At 40.3% G+C, this 14,649-nt stretch overlaps 3 protein-coding genes across 3 annotated transcripts; all 3 read left to right on the plus strand.

The window, feature by feature from the left end:
• Positions 1–7,345: 7,345 nt before the first annotated feature.
• LOC122047285 (nudix hydrolase 17, mitochondrial-like) lies at positions 7,346–8,600 on the plus strand. The gene is made up of 5 exons (XM_042608453.1): positions 7,346–7,563; positions 7,789–7,900; positions 7,993–8,076; positions 8,158–8,277; positions 8,391–8,600. Exons 1-5 carry the CDS (start codon positions 7,493–7,495, stop codon positions 8,502–8,504), a joined length of 501 nt encoding a protein of 166 aa, XP_042464387.1. The 5' UTR covers positions 7,346–7,492; the 3' UTR covers positions 8,505–8,600.
• Positions 8,601–8,637: 37 nt separating this feature from the next.
• On the plus strand, positions 8,638–12,236 carry LOC122047283 (ankyrin repeat-containing protein At2g01680-like). The gene is made up of 3 exons (XM_042608451.1): positions 8,638–9,068; positions 10,196–10,605; positions 11,129–12,236. Exons 1-3 carry the CDS (start codon positions 8,780–8,782, stop codon positions 11,993–11,995), a joined length of 1,566 nt encoding a protein of 521 aa, XP_042464385.1. The 5' UTR covers positions 8,638–8,779; the 3' UTR covers positions 11,996–12,236.
• A 10-nt stretch (positions 12,237–12,246) lies between these two features.
• LOC122047284 (MYB-like transcription factor ODO1) lies at positions 12,247–14,409 on the plus strand. The gene is made up of 4 exons (XM_042608452.1): positions 12,247–12,383; positions 12,497–13,746; positions 13,836–13,965; positions 14,049–14,409. Exons 2-4 carry the CDS (start codon positions 13,608–13,610, stop codon positions 14,389–14,391), a joined length of 612 nt encoding a protein of 203 aa, XP_042464386.1. The 5' UTR covers positions 12,247–12,383; positions 12,497–13,607; the 3' UTR covers positions 14,392–14,409.
• The last annotated feature ends 240 nt before the right edge of the window (positions 14,410–14,649 follow it).

A 14,649-nucleotide genomic window follows, 5' to 3' on the forward strand; every position in this document is an offset into this window, starting at 1 on the left:
CCCAAATCAATAGCTCTTCCTACACTTGTTAGCTTATACAACGGAACACAAGCAAATACAAAGTAAAGACAATAAAAAAGCACAAACTGCTAAGAAGCTCGTTTACGTGGTTCGGAGGTAATTTGCTCCTATTCTACGACTATCCGTAAGGTGGATGATCCCTCAATCCGTCGGTGGATTAGTCCCCGGAAGCTTCAGCTAGTTCAAACCTCCTTGTGGGTGGAGAAACCTCACCACAACACTCACTAAGGATCACTTGGACACTGTAGGACCGTTGCAGCCGGCTGGAAGGGGGGTTGTTGGATATCCTATAAAATCAAAAACGAACAACCCTTCCTCAAACTCTTTAAGCTAACACTTATAAAATAAACAAAGCAGATAAATAAAATATTAAAAAGACAAGACACAAGATTTACTTGGTTACAACCGATGTGGTTGTTAATCCAAGGAAGGTTAAGCGCATTAGAATACTCCTTCAGGCGGAGAAGCCTCTTACAACGTTGAAGCGCAGAAAACAGAAGCTTAAATACAACTCTAAAGAACACAAGTGTTGGAAATGAATTACTAGAGTTCGTTGAAAAGCTTCTTGACCAAGGCTATATTTATAGCCTTGGTTGGGGCGCCCTGAAGGGTTCCGGGCGCCTTGGAGGGGATAAACTTTATCCCCCAACGATTAGATCGAGTTAAAGCTCGATGCTGGTCAAAAGGCTGGTCCGGCCGCCCGGAAGGGTTCCGAGTGCCCCGGGCTGGTCTGGGCGCCCCGGACTATTCCGGGCGCCCCGGACTAGTAAAGTCAACATGTGTTGACTTTTTCATCAGGGACCATTGCTCTGGTTCGGTTCGGCTCAGTCCGGGTCTTCTACTCCAGATCCGCTCGCTTGGGTGATCTCTGCCATCCGGAAGAGGGCTCACCCGAACCCAAGTTCCAGTCTTCTCGAGCAGCCTTCCGCTCTGGCTTCTCGTCCCTCAGAATCGACGCGTGTTTCCTTCTCGTCCACCAGCGTACTCATCCGCAGTCTTCGTCCCTCGGTCGCACCCCGTGCCGACCTTCTCGCTAGCTGCGTCTCTTGCTCCCCGAGCAATCTTCCGCTCCAGCTTTCGTCCCTCGGAACCACCGCACGCTTCCTTCTCATCCACCGGAGTACTCTTCCGCAGCACCTCGTCCCTCGGACGCACCGCGTGCCGTCCTTCTCGCTAGCTGCGTCTTCCGCTCGAGTATATGTGCTCCTAAGCTCCTGCACACTTAGACACAATGTTAAAACACACAGGACCTAACTTAACTTGTTGATCACACCAAAACAACCTTGGGGTTCCAACAGACACAAGGAAACCTTGAGCACTAATAGAATACTTTACCACCACTAATTTCGTCAGTCCTAACCAAGCTTCCAAGCTTTGGTTATATAAGTCACGGGTTAGAAAATCCCGCCTACCAGTCGATTGCCAAAATCATCAGTCGACTGCCCTCTGTGGAGATTCGACCGTTACTGTTGGATTGAGAAGCGCTAGAGGAGGGGTGAATAGCGCTCGTGGCTTTCACTCGTTTCGGAATCACAAGACTCGAGTAATAAACGCAGCGGAAATTAAAATAACAATCACACACAAAGACATGAGGAGTTACTTGGTTCGGAGCCTGTGGCGACTCTTACTCCAAGGCCCGCGATCGTTGATCGCTTCCGGTGGGCAACAACTATAAGTTTGAAAAGTTATTACAAACTTATTACAATTTGAACTATAAAGAAAAAGTAGTACCAACAACAAGAATATCAAATCTGAAGCTCGGGGTTGTCGGGATGATGTTGCAGCACTTCGGGATCGTCTCGTTAGTAGCTTGTAGCGTAAGGATTGCTCAGAAGTTGAAATTTTGAGCTGCTAGTCGAGACTCCCTTATAAAGGGTGTTCAAGGTGCCTCTATCAAGCTCCAAGGCGCCTTAGACCCTAAGTTTTATCTCGCTTCGATCGTTGTCGATCAGGCTTTGACCGCTGCTCATTATCCACCTGAAGGCACCTTCAATGCCGCTCCAAGACGCCTTCGAGCAGTGATCCAAGGCGCCTTCAGTCCCCATGAAGGCGCCTCCAGCTCCTTTGGACAGTTGGCTTCGGTTTGCACCCAAGGCGCCTCCAAGCTCCATGGAGGCGCCTAGAACATTGTTCATCCGAGGTGAAAGTTGCTCCTTTGTTCCTGTAAAATGTGTTAGTCTCAAATACATACCCTACAAAACAAAGTTAGCATACAATAGACATAGTAAATTAAATATTGATAGTCTCCGGACTATCCTGAGTCTGACTTCGGATTTCCAACCGGAAACCCTAGGTCGACCCGAAGCCTACTGTTTCCTCTATGGGGAACACGTCCTCACCTACTCCTCTCAGGAGAGTTACCTGTTGCCAGTGCGATCCTCTGGATCGACTGGACTTTTGCTCAGTGCTCGATGCTTCCGGACTTTCTGCTGGACGCCCGCTCCCCGACCCGTTCAGTCTTCCACCTGGTTCGTGACACTAGGACTTTCCACCTAGGGTTACCACCCCCTAAGACTTTTGCTTGAAGCTCTCGACCCACCAAGACTTTCCGCATAGGGTTACCACCCCCTATGACCTAGGGTTACCACCCCTAGGATTTTCCACCTGCTTAACCTCAGTTAGGACTTTTGCCTAAGTACACTTAGGTCTTTCCTGCAAGCTCATTCAGACTGTTAGATCACAACATAACCTTAACTTTGAATCCTTTGTCATTATCAAAACACTGGTTCGATCGTCGAATGCTTCCCGTACCAACAGTTACATCCCAATGGCTCAATACCAGTCGACTGGTAAAAGTACTAGTCGATGCTCCACACTGGTCGAGCGAACAGAAGCATTATGTTCTCTCCCAGTCGACTACTATTGGTTGGTCCTAGGAAGATCATACCGGCTCCACTGTATAAAATTTTTGTACAAGTGTCGAACCTTTCCTAAACAACCTATTGTGTTCTTTAGAAATTAAATTAGGAATCGCAAACGAAACTTAACATTATTGATTCCAAATTTAATTTATCTGTTCTTAATTGTTTAGATTTGGATCGCAAACGATGCTTAACATTATTGATCCAAATCCACATATGTTATAAATTTAATTAAATATTAATTTCCAAAATTGGCTTCCAAGACTGCATGGCGAGGCACTAGTCCTTCTTGGGTATGAAATCATCCACCACCGTCTAGACAAAGCCTTTTAAGAAAAGCTAATATTTAATTTCCTTATATAACTCTAGGTTTAACCAAAAAGAACAATTGAATCACAAATTTGAAAAATAAAAAAACACAAACTTGAATCACAAATTTGAAACTCTAGAATCATATGTCTATTGTGTTTGGAATTCATACAAAGAAAAACAAGCATGATGCGAAAAACAATTACTAGTTATACCTTTTCTTTGTATGCTAATAACCTCGAGATCTTCTGCCATATTCCTCGCCTCCTCTTGGACGTCGTGTGGGCGACGATCCTCTAAGATGAACACCACCCAAAAGCTCCTTCTTCCTCTAAAATCCGGCCACCACCACCACAAAGAAATAAAAGAGAGCAAGAGGAAAGGAAAAGGGAGAGGGCCGGCCACAAGAGGGAGCACAAACAAGAGAATAAGAATTGATCTCTCATGAGACCTCTCCTCCCCTTCTTTTATAATACTTGCCCAAGGTAAATAAGGAATGATTTTTACAAAAATTAAAATCTTCCTCTTATTTTTTCCTTTCCTCCTTTTTAATTCCTTTTTTCTCCTCTTGATTGAATGGTTGATTGGCCGACCCCTTGCTTGGGCACCAAGCAAGGGTGGTCGGCCCTTAAAAGAAGAAAAAATAATCTTGTAAAAATTTTATAAGCAAAGAAGGAAAGCTCTTATAAAATTTTACAAGCTCTCTTTTAAATTCCTAATGTGGATTTTAAAAAAAGGAAAATTTTAAACCAAGTTTTAAGATTTAAAACTTCTCATTTAAAATTTTCTTTTTTAACATGGTTACAAAAAAGGAAAGTTTTAAAACTAAAACTCTCTTTTTAAAATCCATGTGGATGGTTAAAAAAAGAAAGTTTTAAAACTTTCTTTTAACCCATGTGGCCTAATTCAAATAAGGAAAGTTTTTATAAATTTAAAATCTCTCTTTTAAAACTTGTAGTTATCTACAAAGAGAAGATTTTAAAAATTCAAAACACCCCTAATAGTTTGAATTATGGTGGCCGACCCCTTCTTGCTTGGGCACCAAGCAAAGGGCCAGCCCCTTTGAGGTGGAAGTGGCCGGCCCTATGGCTTGGTCACCAAGCCATGGCTGGCCCCCTTCTTGGACACTAAGATGGACTTTTATAAGTGGATTTGAGGCTTTATAGAGGCTATGACAGGGACCTAGAGGAGAAATTGGTTTTGACCTCCTGACGAGCTCGAGTATCCCGTGTTCACCCCGAACACACAACTCAAGTTCATCAATAATAACTCATTCCACTAGAGAGTTATTATTGCACTACCGCACCAATCCCAAATTACATTATGGGCTCCTTCTTATCATGAGTGTGTTATTCTCTCTGTGTTAAAGATGTCGAATGTTCACTAATTAAATGAGTTACTGACAACTCTCTTTAATTAATATCTTAGTCCAAGAGTAGTACCACTCAACCTTATCGTCATGTCAGACTAACTCCACCTGCAGGGTTTAACATGACAATTCTTAGGAGCTCCTCTTGGGGACATTATCAACGTAGATTACTAAGACACAGTTTCTTCTATAATCAACAACACACACTATTAGTAATATCATTTTCCAACTTATCGAGCCTTTTGATTTATCAAACTAAATCTCACTCTTTGATAAGTCAAAGAAATAAATACTAAATATATGTGCTTGTTATTATATTAGGATTAAGAGCACACACTTCCATAATAACTAAGGTCTTGTTCTTTTATTAAGTCAGTACAAAAAGAACTTACCTTAATAGTCCTACTCAATACACTCTAAGTGTACTAGTGTAATTATATAGTTAAGATAAACTAATACCTAATTACACTACGACTGTTCTGATGGTTTGCTCCTTTCCATCTCAGTCGTGAGCTACTGTTTATAATTTATAAGGAACTGATAACATGATCTTCTATGTGTGAATAGACAGAAACTTATAATTAGCTCCAATGACCCGCTCGGTGAATAGACAACCAAGAGTTAACTGGGAGCTAGGCTCAGGCGAGGTGAAGGGACTGAGTCATGATGATTAGGACTTGAAGGCCCAGGCCGTCACCTCCCTTGATCCTTGACCTCCACGTTTTCTTGATCCTTGGCCTCCACGTTCCCTTGCGCACTACCTTCAAAGTATTGCTGGGACCCTCCCTCATGCACTGTCTCAAACATTTTGTAAATCTCATGATCTCTTCACTGTCGACGTTCTCAAGGGTGTCGATGGCGCACATATTAAGGATTTGATCGAGTTGATATGACGCTCTTACCCTTAAATTTACGATAAATTGCATATATACTATTATTGGGGCTCAAATGCATTTTGATACAATTCAAAGATTTTTTTTTTTTGGTGTGTTTTTCTCTCTTTATCTGTTTATATATTCATTCTTTTCCAATAAAACATAATTCGTGATTGATAAAATGGATGAATTAATTACTTTTTAAGCCACAAATTGCATCACTCTGTTTTTTTTACTTTCATAAAATAATAACTATATTTTAATAAAGTCAGTATTGATACTTAACATTTTTTAAATGAGAACTGAATTTAATGAGTTCATAGAAAGTCAAATATAAAAAAGACAAAAAAAAAATAATTTATATAATATGTATGCATATTTATGTTCACTTTGAGATTGGGGAATGTGAATGTCTTCTTTATCAACTTTGAATTAATGCACCAAATAAATAATTCACACAAATTTTCTTCCCCATACTTGTATATTCACACGGATTAAAATTACCAGCCAACTGATTATTCTATATGATACAAATTAATATGAGTTTGATTGGTCAAATTAATGATTAATTATCATCATATTAATTTTTAAGTTATGATATCCTATGCATGCAGGGTCCCACACTGTGCAACACTGAGAATTATATATATATAATTATCATCATATTAATTTTTAAGTTATGATATCCTATGCATGCAGGGTCCCACACTGTGCAACACTGAGAATTATATATATATATATATCCCACACTGTGCAACACTGAGAATTATATATATATATATATATATATATTTATGTTTTTAATAAACACCATTCAAGTTTTTTCTTTAATATTCTTAATCTTTAAGATCATATAATATAACTGATCTGATAGTCACTGTATATTTCCTTTTAAATTTTAAAAGTAATTTAAGATCCTAAAAAATTTCTAACGTTTAACGTCCCATTTAAATTTTTATATTATAAATTTAATATTAAATCTATGTAATATAATTTAATGATCAGTTATTACATCTTTGCTCTTTATTCTTCATTTCCCACCCTCTTCAAGTTTAATTCTAAATATACAAATACCATTTTTAGAATATTAAATAAATAAAATATAATAATATAATAAAAATCTTAATAAATTCAAAAAAAATTTCTAGATGTGTTCAACTGTTGAAGCGTAAAGGAGCTACCAAAATTATTGGATGTGTTGGATTTAAATTGTCATCCTTAACTTTATTGTGTAATTATAAAGTAATATTAGTACCGGAATAAAATATACTCTAATATTATTTAATTTAATTTTTAAAATACTCATTTAAAAAATAAATAAATTTTTAAAAAATGGAAATTTGGTTATTAACTTTGCAATCACAAAGGTCATACTTATACGTATAACTATTAATTTTGAACAGTTAAATAATATATATAGAGAGAATAAACCCCTCATTACTAGCTAAGATTTAAGTTTAGACCTCATGGTTAAACACCACAAAATGTCAAGATTAATTTTTATAGTTCGGATCCTCTGTCCTCATTTTTCTCTGTCCCTATGTCTCACTGTCGATCGGACGGGTCAGATTACATCTCAAGGATGCTTTGCAAATCACGAGGATACTACACACATCTTAAAGATGCCATGATGTATTGAGATATAATCTGATTCGTCCAATCGATAGTGGGACATGAGATAGAGAGAAATAGGGACAGAGGATCCGAACTGTAATTTTTATGTGTAATTATATTTTCTACGCGCTTTGCTTTTTTATTTTATTTGTTTATTATTATTATTATTAATAATATTTTATTTCGTATCGTCAAACAAAAAGTTTAAAATTTGCAGAAAGAAACAGCCAAGAACAATCCGCGACGCTGAAACTACATGCGATGCCGTGAATCTTCTCCTCTATAAATCAATCCATGTCCGATGACAATCCCACCGGATCCAATCGCCTTCCCTGGCTCAATCCTTTTCTTCTCGCCGCCTTTCCCCGATTTGAATCCCAATCCGCTGCTTCATCTCCTCGTTCCATTCCACTGATCGGGGATTCCTTCGACAGCGCACAACGATGGTCGCTTTGGTCTCTCGCCACGGAAGGATGCTACAGAGGTACAGGGCCGGCCGCCGCCTCGTCGTCGGGTGAGTTTTCCGATCTTCGAAAGGCATTCTCGAGGTTTTCTCGCTTTATAGGATCGATTCGAGGAGCTTGGGTTTGAAACATGTAGTCTTGATGCTTTTGGAAACGAAACCCTATTCGATTCTGGCGAAAAAAATTGGGGGCGATCGAAAATGCTTCTTTTTCTTTGGTTTTAGCTTATCGAGAATGCTCCGATCTGACGATGCTTGCTATTCTTGTTTGAGCAGATGCATTCCTTACAAGTTCAAGATCGACAAGCCGTGTTCAGAAAGCATCGACCGAACGATCGAGGTGCTCGTCATAAGTTCTCAGAAAGGGCCTGAACTCATGTTCCCAAAGGTTACTAACTATTTCTATATCAAATCGATTCATTTCGTTTTTTTGTTTTTGATTTCTTGTTTCGATCTTACAAACGATCGTAACTTCGATAGGGCGGTTGGGAGCTTGATGAAACTTTGCCAGCCGCGGCCGCAAGGGAAGCATTTGAGGAAGCGGGCGTGAGAGGAAACTTTGAGGTGAGCTTCGGAATCATGATTCAAGCCGAACCCTAATTGATACAGTGAAAGAACGCCTCACCGATCGGAGTAACTGAACAGGGCGAGCTGCTGGGGAAGTGGCTCAGCAAGGAGCAAGATAAGATTCACTACATGTTCGCCATGAGAGCCACGGAGATGCTGCAGCAATGGCCGGAGATGGACAGGAGAGAACGCAAATGGGTGAGTGGAACCTTCATCATCATCCTGCAATCTGAAGCAAAGTCGACGGTGAAAAAAAAAACAGGAGAAACTTCAAAAATCTCTGAATCTTTTGCGTTGACTCAATGTCGCAGGTGACAGTGGCAGAAGCAAGGCAAGTTTGCAAGCATTCATGGATGAGGGAAGCGTTGGATAGACTGGAAGAGCTTGTTCCAAGTAGAAGCGAGCCAGAGGTTGACATTGAGTGAACTAGGATTGGTGTTTTACAGAGTTGACTGTGATTTCTCTACTGTTAATAGAAGTCGTAATGGAAGATAAAATTGCAATAAAAAAATTAAAATAAAGCACAAATAAAAAATATAAAAACAATATAAAATTTTGCATGAATAATAAATGCGAGATAAATTAAAGATTCCTGACACCACTACTCTACTGTTCTTCTCCCTGTCGTGCCCGCGACAGCCACCGCTCTTGGCTTTTAATTCGATCGAACGTTTGGGAGCGTGGACTTCGATCGGTCGCCATGGATCTGCGGTTACGCCCGCTGCTGCAGCCCTTCTTCGAGTCCGTCCGGGCGGGGGACGTCGACGCCGTCCGGCGCGCCGTCGAGGGCCTCGATGACGCCTCCGCGGGCGCCGCCCTAGCGACCGCGCAGACGGAAGCCGGTGAGACTGCGCTGTACGTTTCATCGGAGGGAAACTCCGTGGAGCTCTTCCGATACCTGCTCCGCTTCTATGACTTCGATGCCGCCGTCATCCGCTCTCGCGTCGATCTCGACGCTTTCCATGTCGCCGCCAAGCTCGGGCACACGGGTGAATCTCCCTTTTCCTTGTGCTTTCCTGCCGGTCTGTTATGAATCCGTTTCTTTTGCAGTTTGATGCTTTGTAAATCAAAATAGAGAAGGGTTCAACTGATACATCTGGAAGATAGACTATTTTCTTTGAAAAAAGTCGATCGAATGGAAGTTTTCTGCTTCACTCTTTTATGCTACTCAATATCTAGGATCAGTAGCAGGAAGATTTAGTCGTAATCTTATGAAATTTCTTCTCTTTGGATATCAGTTCGAGTTCTTAGTCAATAATTGACCCAATCCTTCATGACCAGTATAAAGTCAATTTTCCATACTAAATGGAGCCAATTCATATAGTTTGCATGGTCTAAGAAGTAAGAAGATTCTTCTTACAAATTTCTTTTCTGAGGGAAGCTTCCTTGTATCTTTTAGAGAGATTACACATGGACAAGGGAGAGACAAAAGGAAAGTATAGAAAGAGGCTTACCAAGAAAGACCAAAAGGAGAGAACACGAGGAAAATTGTGACTGCAACCTTTTAAGACTTACTAACAGAGCATACTAGTATCAGGATAATCCTTAATCATATTGATTCTTCATATGCCATGTGATGGAGATTATGAGAAAAAACGTTGCTATAGTTTTGTGTTCATATCTTAACACTCACCAAGAAACAATTACAGCCAAATTGGTTCAGAATGGAGTGGACCTTGCTTCAGAATTGTATAACTTTGTAGAATGTGTCCAATATCTTCATTATTTTTTAAATTCAGAAGACACAGATAGTATACTTGTTGCTGGGTTTGAAATTCTTCTCAATAGAAATGGTTGCCGTTCTAAGATGACTGGAATAAATCCAATAGAAATTCTAAACCATAATGGTTTGGTAGTTAAGCACCCTAGAAGACCACTTCCAACTGATGCCATCTAATTCCTCTCCAAAATACTGAGAAGTGATAGTCTGATGTATCTCATGGACTCTATCCATCTCTATTACATTAATAAAGCCAATATTCTAGTAGGAGGCCTCATAGTTATTTTATTTGGGGATAATTAGTTTGTCAATTTTATTTTCATGGCCGGCTGTCATCATTTTTGTCTTCACTTGGTATACTATTTAGTGTCTGAGATTCTCTAATTTCTACTGCAGGAATTGTTAAAGAACTGCTGAGCAACTGGCCTGATGTCTGCAAACAATGTGATTCATCCAATACTACTGCCCTTTATTCAGCTGCAGTCATGGATCATTTGGAGGTGGTGAATTCCATACTAGATGTGGATGAGAACTCAGTTAGAATTGTGAGGAAGAATGGGAAAACGGCACTGCACACTGCTGCTAGAGTTGGTTATCATCAAATTGTGAGAGCACTTCTTCTGAGAGATCCAGGAGTAGTTTCTATAAAGGATAAAAAGGGACAGACTGCATTACATATGGCTGTAAAAGGTCGCAGTCTAGATGTTGTCGAGGAGCTACTGCAAGCTGATATTTCTATTCTCAACATGTGTGACAAGAAGGGGAACACCGCTTTGCATATAACCACCAGGAAATGGCGCCCACAGGTATTGGTAACAGTAGTCAGGCCCCTTTGCAGTTTCACGTCTGTTAATATATCCAACATTTTTCATAACAAGTGTCTTGCATTAATGGAGTGACAAATTATCTATGATAAATTTTTAAGATGGACTGGGATACATTTTCGTTAATAGTATAGAGCATACAACTACTAATCTAGATGTATAGATATAGATATCCTCTTGGAGGGATTAGTAAAAAATATATGTATGGTTACGGTAAAGAACAAAGTGAGATTATAGTACCATCTCCTAGTGCCTAGTGCCTAGGGTATTTCAGGTCTCCCAAATCTCACTGGTATTCTAATTTCTGAATTTATGTGTGAATCATGAGTTTATTTTAGATGTTGAAATTGACATTGATGCCTAGTCCTGTTATGTTCGAAAACTTCTCGGATGTTATGTCCTTTTAGTGTTATAGTTTGTAGGACAAGTAGAGAAAAGTATTCCTGTTGGACTTGGCTTGGGCAACATATTGGATGAATGATTTTTCATATACTGTTCGCTGCAGATGGTTAGACTTCTTTTGTGCTATGAGGCTATCGAGGTGAATGCAATCAATGGTCAGAATGAAACTGCAATGGACTTGGCTGAAAAGATCCCTTATGGTGAATCTCAGATGGATATTATGGAAAGCCTTTCAGAAGCTGGTGCCAAGCATGCAAGGAATGTTGGCAAGATTGATGATCAGCTGCGAAGAACAGTCAGTGATATAAAGCATGATGTCCATACCCAATTCCTCCAGAATGCTAAAACAAATAGGCGCGTGACAGGCATCGCACAGGAGCTTAGGAAATTACATCACGAAGCTGTTCAGAATACCATCAATTCGGTGACAATGGTAGCGGTTCTAATCGGATCCATTGCATTCATGGCCATATTCAATTTGCCTGGTCAGTATTTCCAAGATGGAAGTGAAGTGGGCAAGGCTCATATAGCCAACGATATGGGCTTTCGTTTGTTTTGCCTCTTAAATGCTGCCGCACTGTTCATTTCGCTTGCTGTTGTCGTGGTTCAGATCACTTTGGTTGCATGGGAAACAGGTGCTCAGAAGCAGGTTGTTTCCGTCGTAAACAAGCTCATGTGGACTGCCTGTCTCAGCACTTGTGCAGCATTCCTCTCTCTAGCTTATGTGGTCGTGGGGAAGCAAGCCATCTGGATGGCAACCACGATAACAGCAATTGGAGGTCCTATCATGGCAGGCACGCTGTTGACGATGAGTTATTTTGTACTGCGACAGCGTTTTCGATTCGGCGAAGACTCTCAAAGGCGTATTAGGAGGCCCAGCGGCAGCAAATCCTTCTCCTGGTCCCTTCCTTCTGGTTTTTCTGATCCAGATGCCTTCTCCGATCATGAGAAGAAGATATATGCTCTTTAGCTCTGACTTCGATGTGTGAGGATATAGCATCTACTAAGTCCTGCTTGTATATATATCCATCATGAGTTGTGCTTTCAGCTTTCCTGTCGAGTTTTGATATGTAGTGCAAGCCATTGTTATCGGTTAAGAAATAATGAGCTTCCTGATGTACAGCTTAATCTTGCATGTAAAACAATGGTGTTTTAGATTGCTGTAAAATCACTAGTGTTGATGTAATCATGCTTCAGTGGCTTAACTTTTAGTTTTGATGTTTGGTAAAAAATTTAAGGTTGGTTACTTTTGCAGGGGATTTGTGTATAAAGCAGGCAAGTATTAGATGAATACACATGAAGACATGGTGCGTCCAAGGTTGGATATTCACTTGATGAAGCCTATTGTCATCAACTAGGTATGTTTCTATATGAATGATATCTAATTTGGTCAAATTTTAGATAGTTTTTATGAAAACAAGTTGAAATCACAAGGTGAACTTAAAAGCCTCAGTTATTCCTCATCTTCTAGATTGAGGTGGTGGGTCCTCAGGAGGAAAATATAGATTCACTTCACAGATGCAGTCAATTCTGATGGCCAATGGAGCCAAAATCTGTCACATGTGCCAGACAAATTAAATATTCTATATATACATAAATGTATCATCATCACTATAAGCATTCTAAGCTGTGTTTCTTCTGAACAGCTGTTCAGAGTCAACTGCTTGAATTATATCTCCAAATCATTATTAATCTTTGAACTGACTATTTGTTTCTCTAACTTCCTTCTATCCAAAAATCTTTCGGAGAATATTATATATATTGTTTGGCCAATTCAGAATTTCGGGGCTTTCTCATTGGACACCTTGCGGAAGAAATGAATCAATGATAGATGAATACGATAAACTACATATATCTGTCCATATCGTGATATGTGTTCGTGTTAATCCGGTCCAAGTATTCCAAAAACTCATTGACTGAGACCACTAAACACTCATCCTCAAGTTGATCAAGTTGCATGAGCCAACACTAGATATATTCTCCTACCCTTAACCAAAAAACTCCTATCGTAGTCATTGTTGGGAATGTCTTAGCTAGGTTCGAGAGACTCCTACTTGTGCAATGAATAACTTTTCCAATTCACTAAAGAAAGGAGAGCCTAAACACAATATATGACCTTGAGGTGACGGACAGGGACGAATTCATGAATTGGAGATGGATTGAGCTGTGGAAGGGGTAGGCTAAGCACCCAAACAAAATCAACAAAAAGAAAAAGAAAGAAAAAACAACACATCAATTCTCCTTGTTGTCAAGTTGTAAGCTATACTATACCTATGTAAGTTTTTTTTTCGAGTTGTAGCTTAGATATGTCTCTGGTCACGGGTTCGAGTAGACCTAATATGGTCTCACTCTTCTTCGGAACCCTACACAAATAGGAGATTTATGCACCGGGCTATCTCTTAGAGGAAAAATCTAAATGAAAGCGGGGCATCACAATCTCTCTAGTCATAGTAGATTTATTTGAATTTAGACCATTCAAATGAGCTAAAGTCAAGCTCACGAGTGCTAGAAGTTGGTAAGTGGAGCCTTTATATACATATATAACCGGAGACAGAGTTATGAGTTAGTTCTTGAGAATTGAGATGGGGAGGAAGCCATGCTGTGACAAAGTAGGGTTGAGGAGAGGATCATGGACAGAAGAGGAGGACAAGAAGCTGAGCGACTTCATGCTCTCTCATCAAGCCTCAGGTTGCTGCTGGAGAGCTGTGCCTAAGCTTGCAGGTCTGGTTTAATTCAGAATCAATGATAAGGAAATATGATTGATAATTAAGATTATTTTTTTTTTTTCTGGGGGTTTTGATTCGATGCAGGTTTGCTGAGGTGTGGGAAGAGCTGCAGGCTGAGATGGACGAACTATCTGAGGCCTGACCTCAAAAGGGGTCTATTGTCAGAAGACGAGGAGAGAATAGTTATCCATCTCCATTCCAAGCTCGGAAACAGGTAGCGAGCAGAGCTGCTTAATTAATCGTATGTACTCACTTTGGAGAACTACTGATCACTGAGTTCATGGCTTGTGGTTGCAGATGGTCTAAGATTGCGTCGCGTCTGCCTGGAAGAACAGACAATGAGATCAAGAACATCTGGAACACTCACCTCAAGAAGAAGCTCGACAAGATGAGCAAGGAAGCTGTTGTCCCTTCGACAGCAAATATTGATGTGCTGATGGATGCAGAGTTTTGTATCGACGAGGTGCCGATGATCGAGCCGCATGAGATCATGATGTTCTTGTTTCACAACTCATCTTCATCGTCGTCGGCGGCATCATTGTCGTCTTCTTCTTGTTCTTCATCTTTAGATCCTTCAGATGAATTGAAGGAGCTTGATGTCTCATGTTTGTTTGAGCAAGAGTACGCAGATTACCAATAACTAACTATTGTTAAATGAGATTAAGCAAGCTAAGCCCAATGGCAGAGCTAGCCCGGGTGATCTACCTGGTCTGATCCCGGGTTGTGGCCTGTGGATCACGAATGTCGACGTTGTCACCCTAGACTACCTTTCGCTTTCTCTTACGTTTTTCCTTTCTCTCATGGTAAATCTGACCTTGTCTCTTTCTCAACGCCGTTGGGCCCCAGGCTATAGTCCAAGCAGACGTTAACATGGCTCTGTCGTTGGCTAAGCCATCTA

The sequence above is a fragment of the Zingiber officinale genome, chromosome 2B (genome assembly GCF_018446385.1).
Source record: "Zingiber officinale cultivar Zhangliang chromosome 2B, Zo_v1.1, whole genome shotgun sequence".
NCBI lineage: Eukaryota > Viridiplantae > Streptophyta > Magnoliopsida > Zingiberales > Zingiberaceae > Zingiber > Zingiber officinale.

What these genes read in the sequence shown, in the direction of transcription:
- LOC122047285 (XM_042608453.1), top strand. Translation starts at nt 7,493, where the DNA reads ATGGTCGCTTTGGTCTCTCGCCACGGAAGGATGCTACAGAGGTACAGG. An exon ending in GCGTGAGAGGAAACTTTGAG is followed by an intron (nt 8,077 to 8,157) that starts GTGAGCTTCGGA and finishes GTAACTGAACAG; the next exon opens with GGCGAGCTGCTGGGGAAGTG. An exon ending in ACAGGAGAGAACGCAAATGG is followed by an intron (nt 8,278 to 8,390) that starts GTGAGTGGAACC and finishes TCAATGTCGCAG; the next exon opens with GTGACAGTGGCAGAAGCAAG.
- LOC122047283 (XM_042608451.1), top strand. Translation starts at nt 8,780, where the DNA reads ATGGATCTGCGGTTACGCCCGCTGCTGCAGCCCTTCTTCGAGTCCGTC. An exon ending in CGCCAAGCTCGGGCACACGG is followed by an intron (nt 9,069 to 10,195) that starts GTGAATCTCCCT and finishes TTTCTACTGCAG; the next exon opens with GAATTGTTAAAGAACTGCTG. An exon ending in CCAGGAAATGGCGCCCACAG is followed by an intron (nt 10,606 to 11,128) that starts GTATTGGTAACA and finishes TGTTCGCTGCAG; the next exon opens with ATGGTTAGACTTCTTTTGTG.
- LOC122047284 (XM_042608452.1), top strand. Translation starts at nt 13,608, where the DNA reads ATGGGGAGGAAGCCATGCTGTGACAAAGTAGGGTTGAGGAGAGGATCA. An exon ending in AGCTGTGCCTAAGCTTGCAG is followed by an intron (nt 13,747 to 13,835) that starts GTCTGGTTTAAT and finishes GATTCGATGCAG; the next exon opens with GTTTGCTGAGGTGTGGGAAG. An exon ending in CATTCCAAGCTCGGAAACAG is followed by an intron (nt 13,966 to 14,048) that starts GTAGCGAGCAGA and finishes TTGTGGTTGCAG; the next exon opens with ATGGTCTAAGATTGCGTCGC.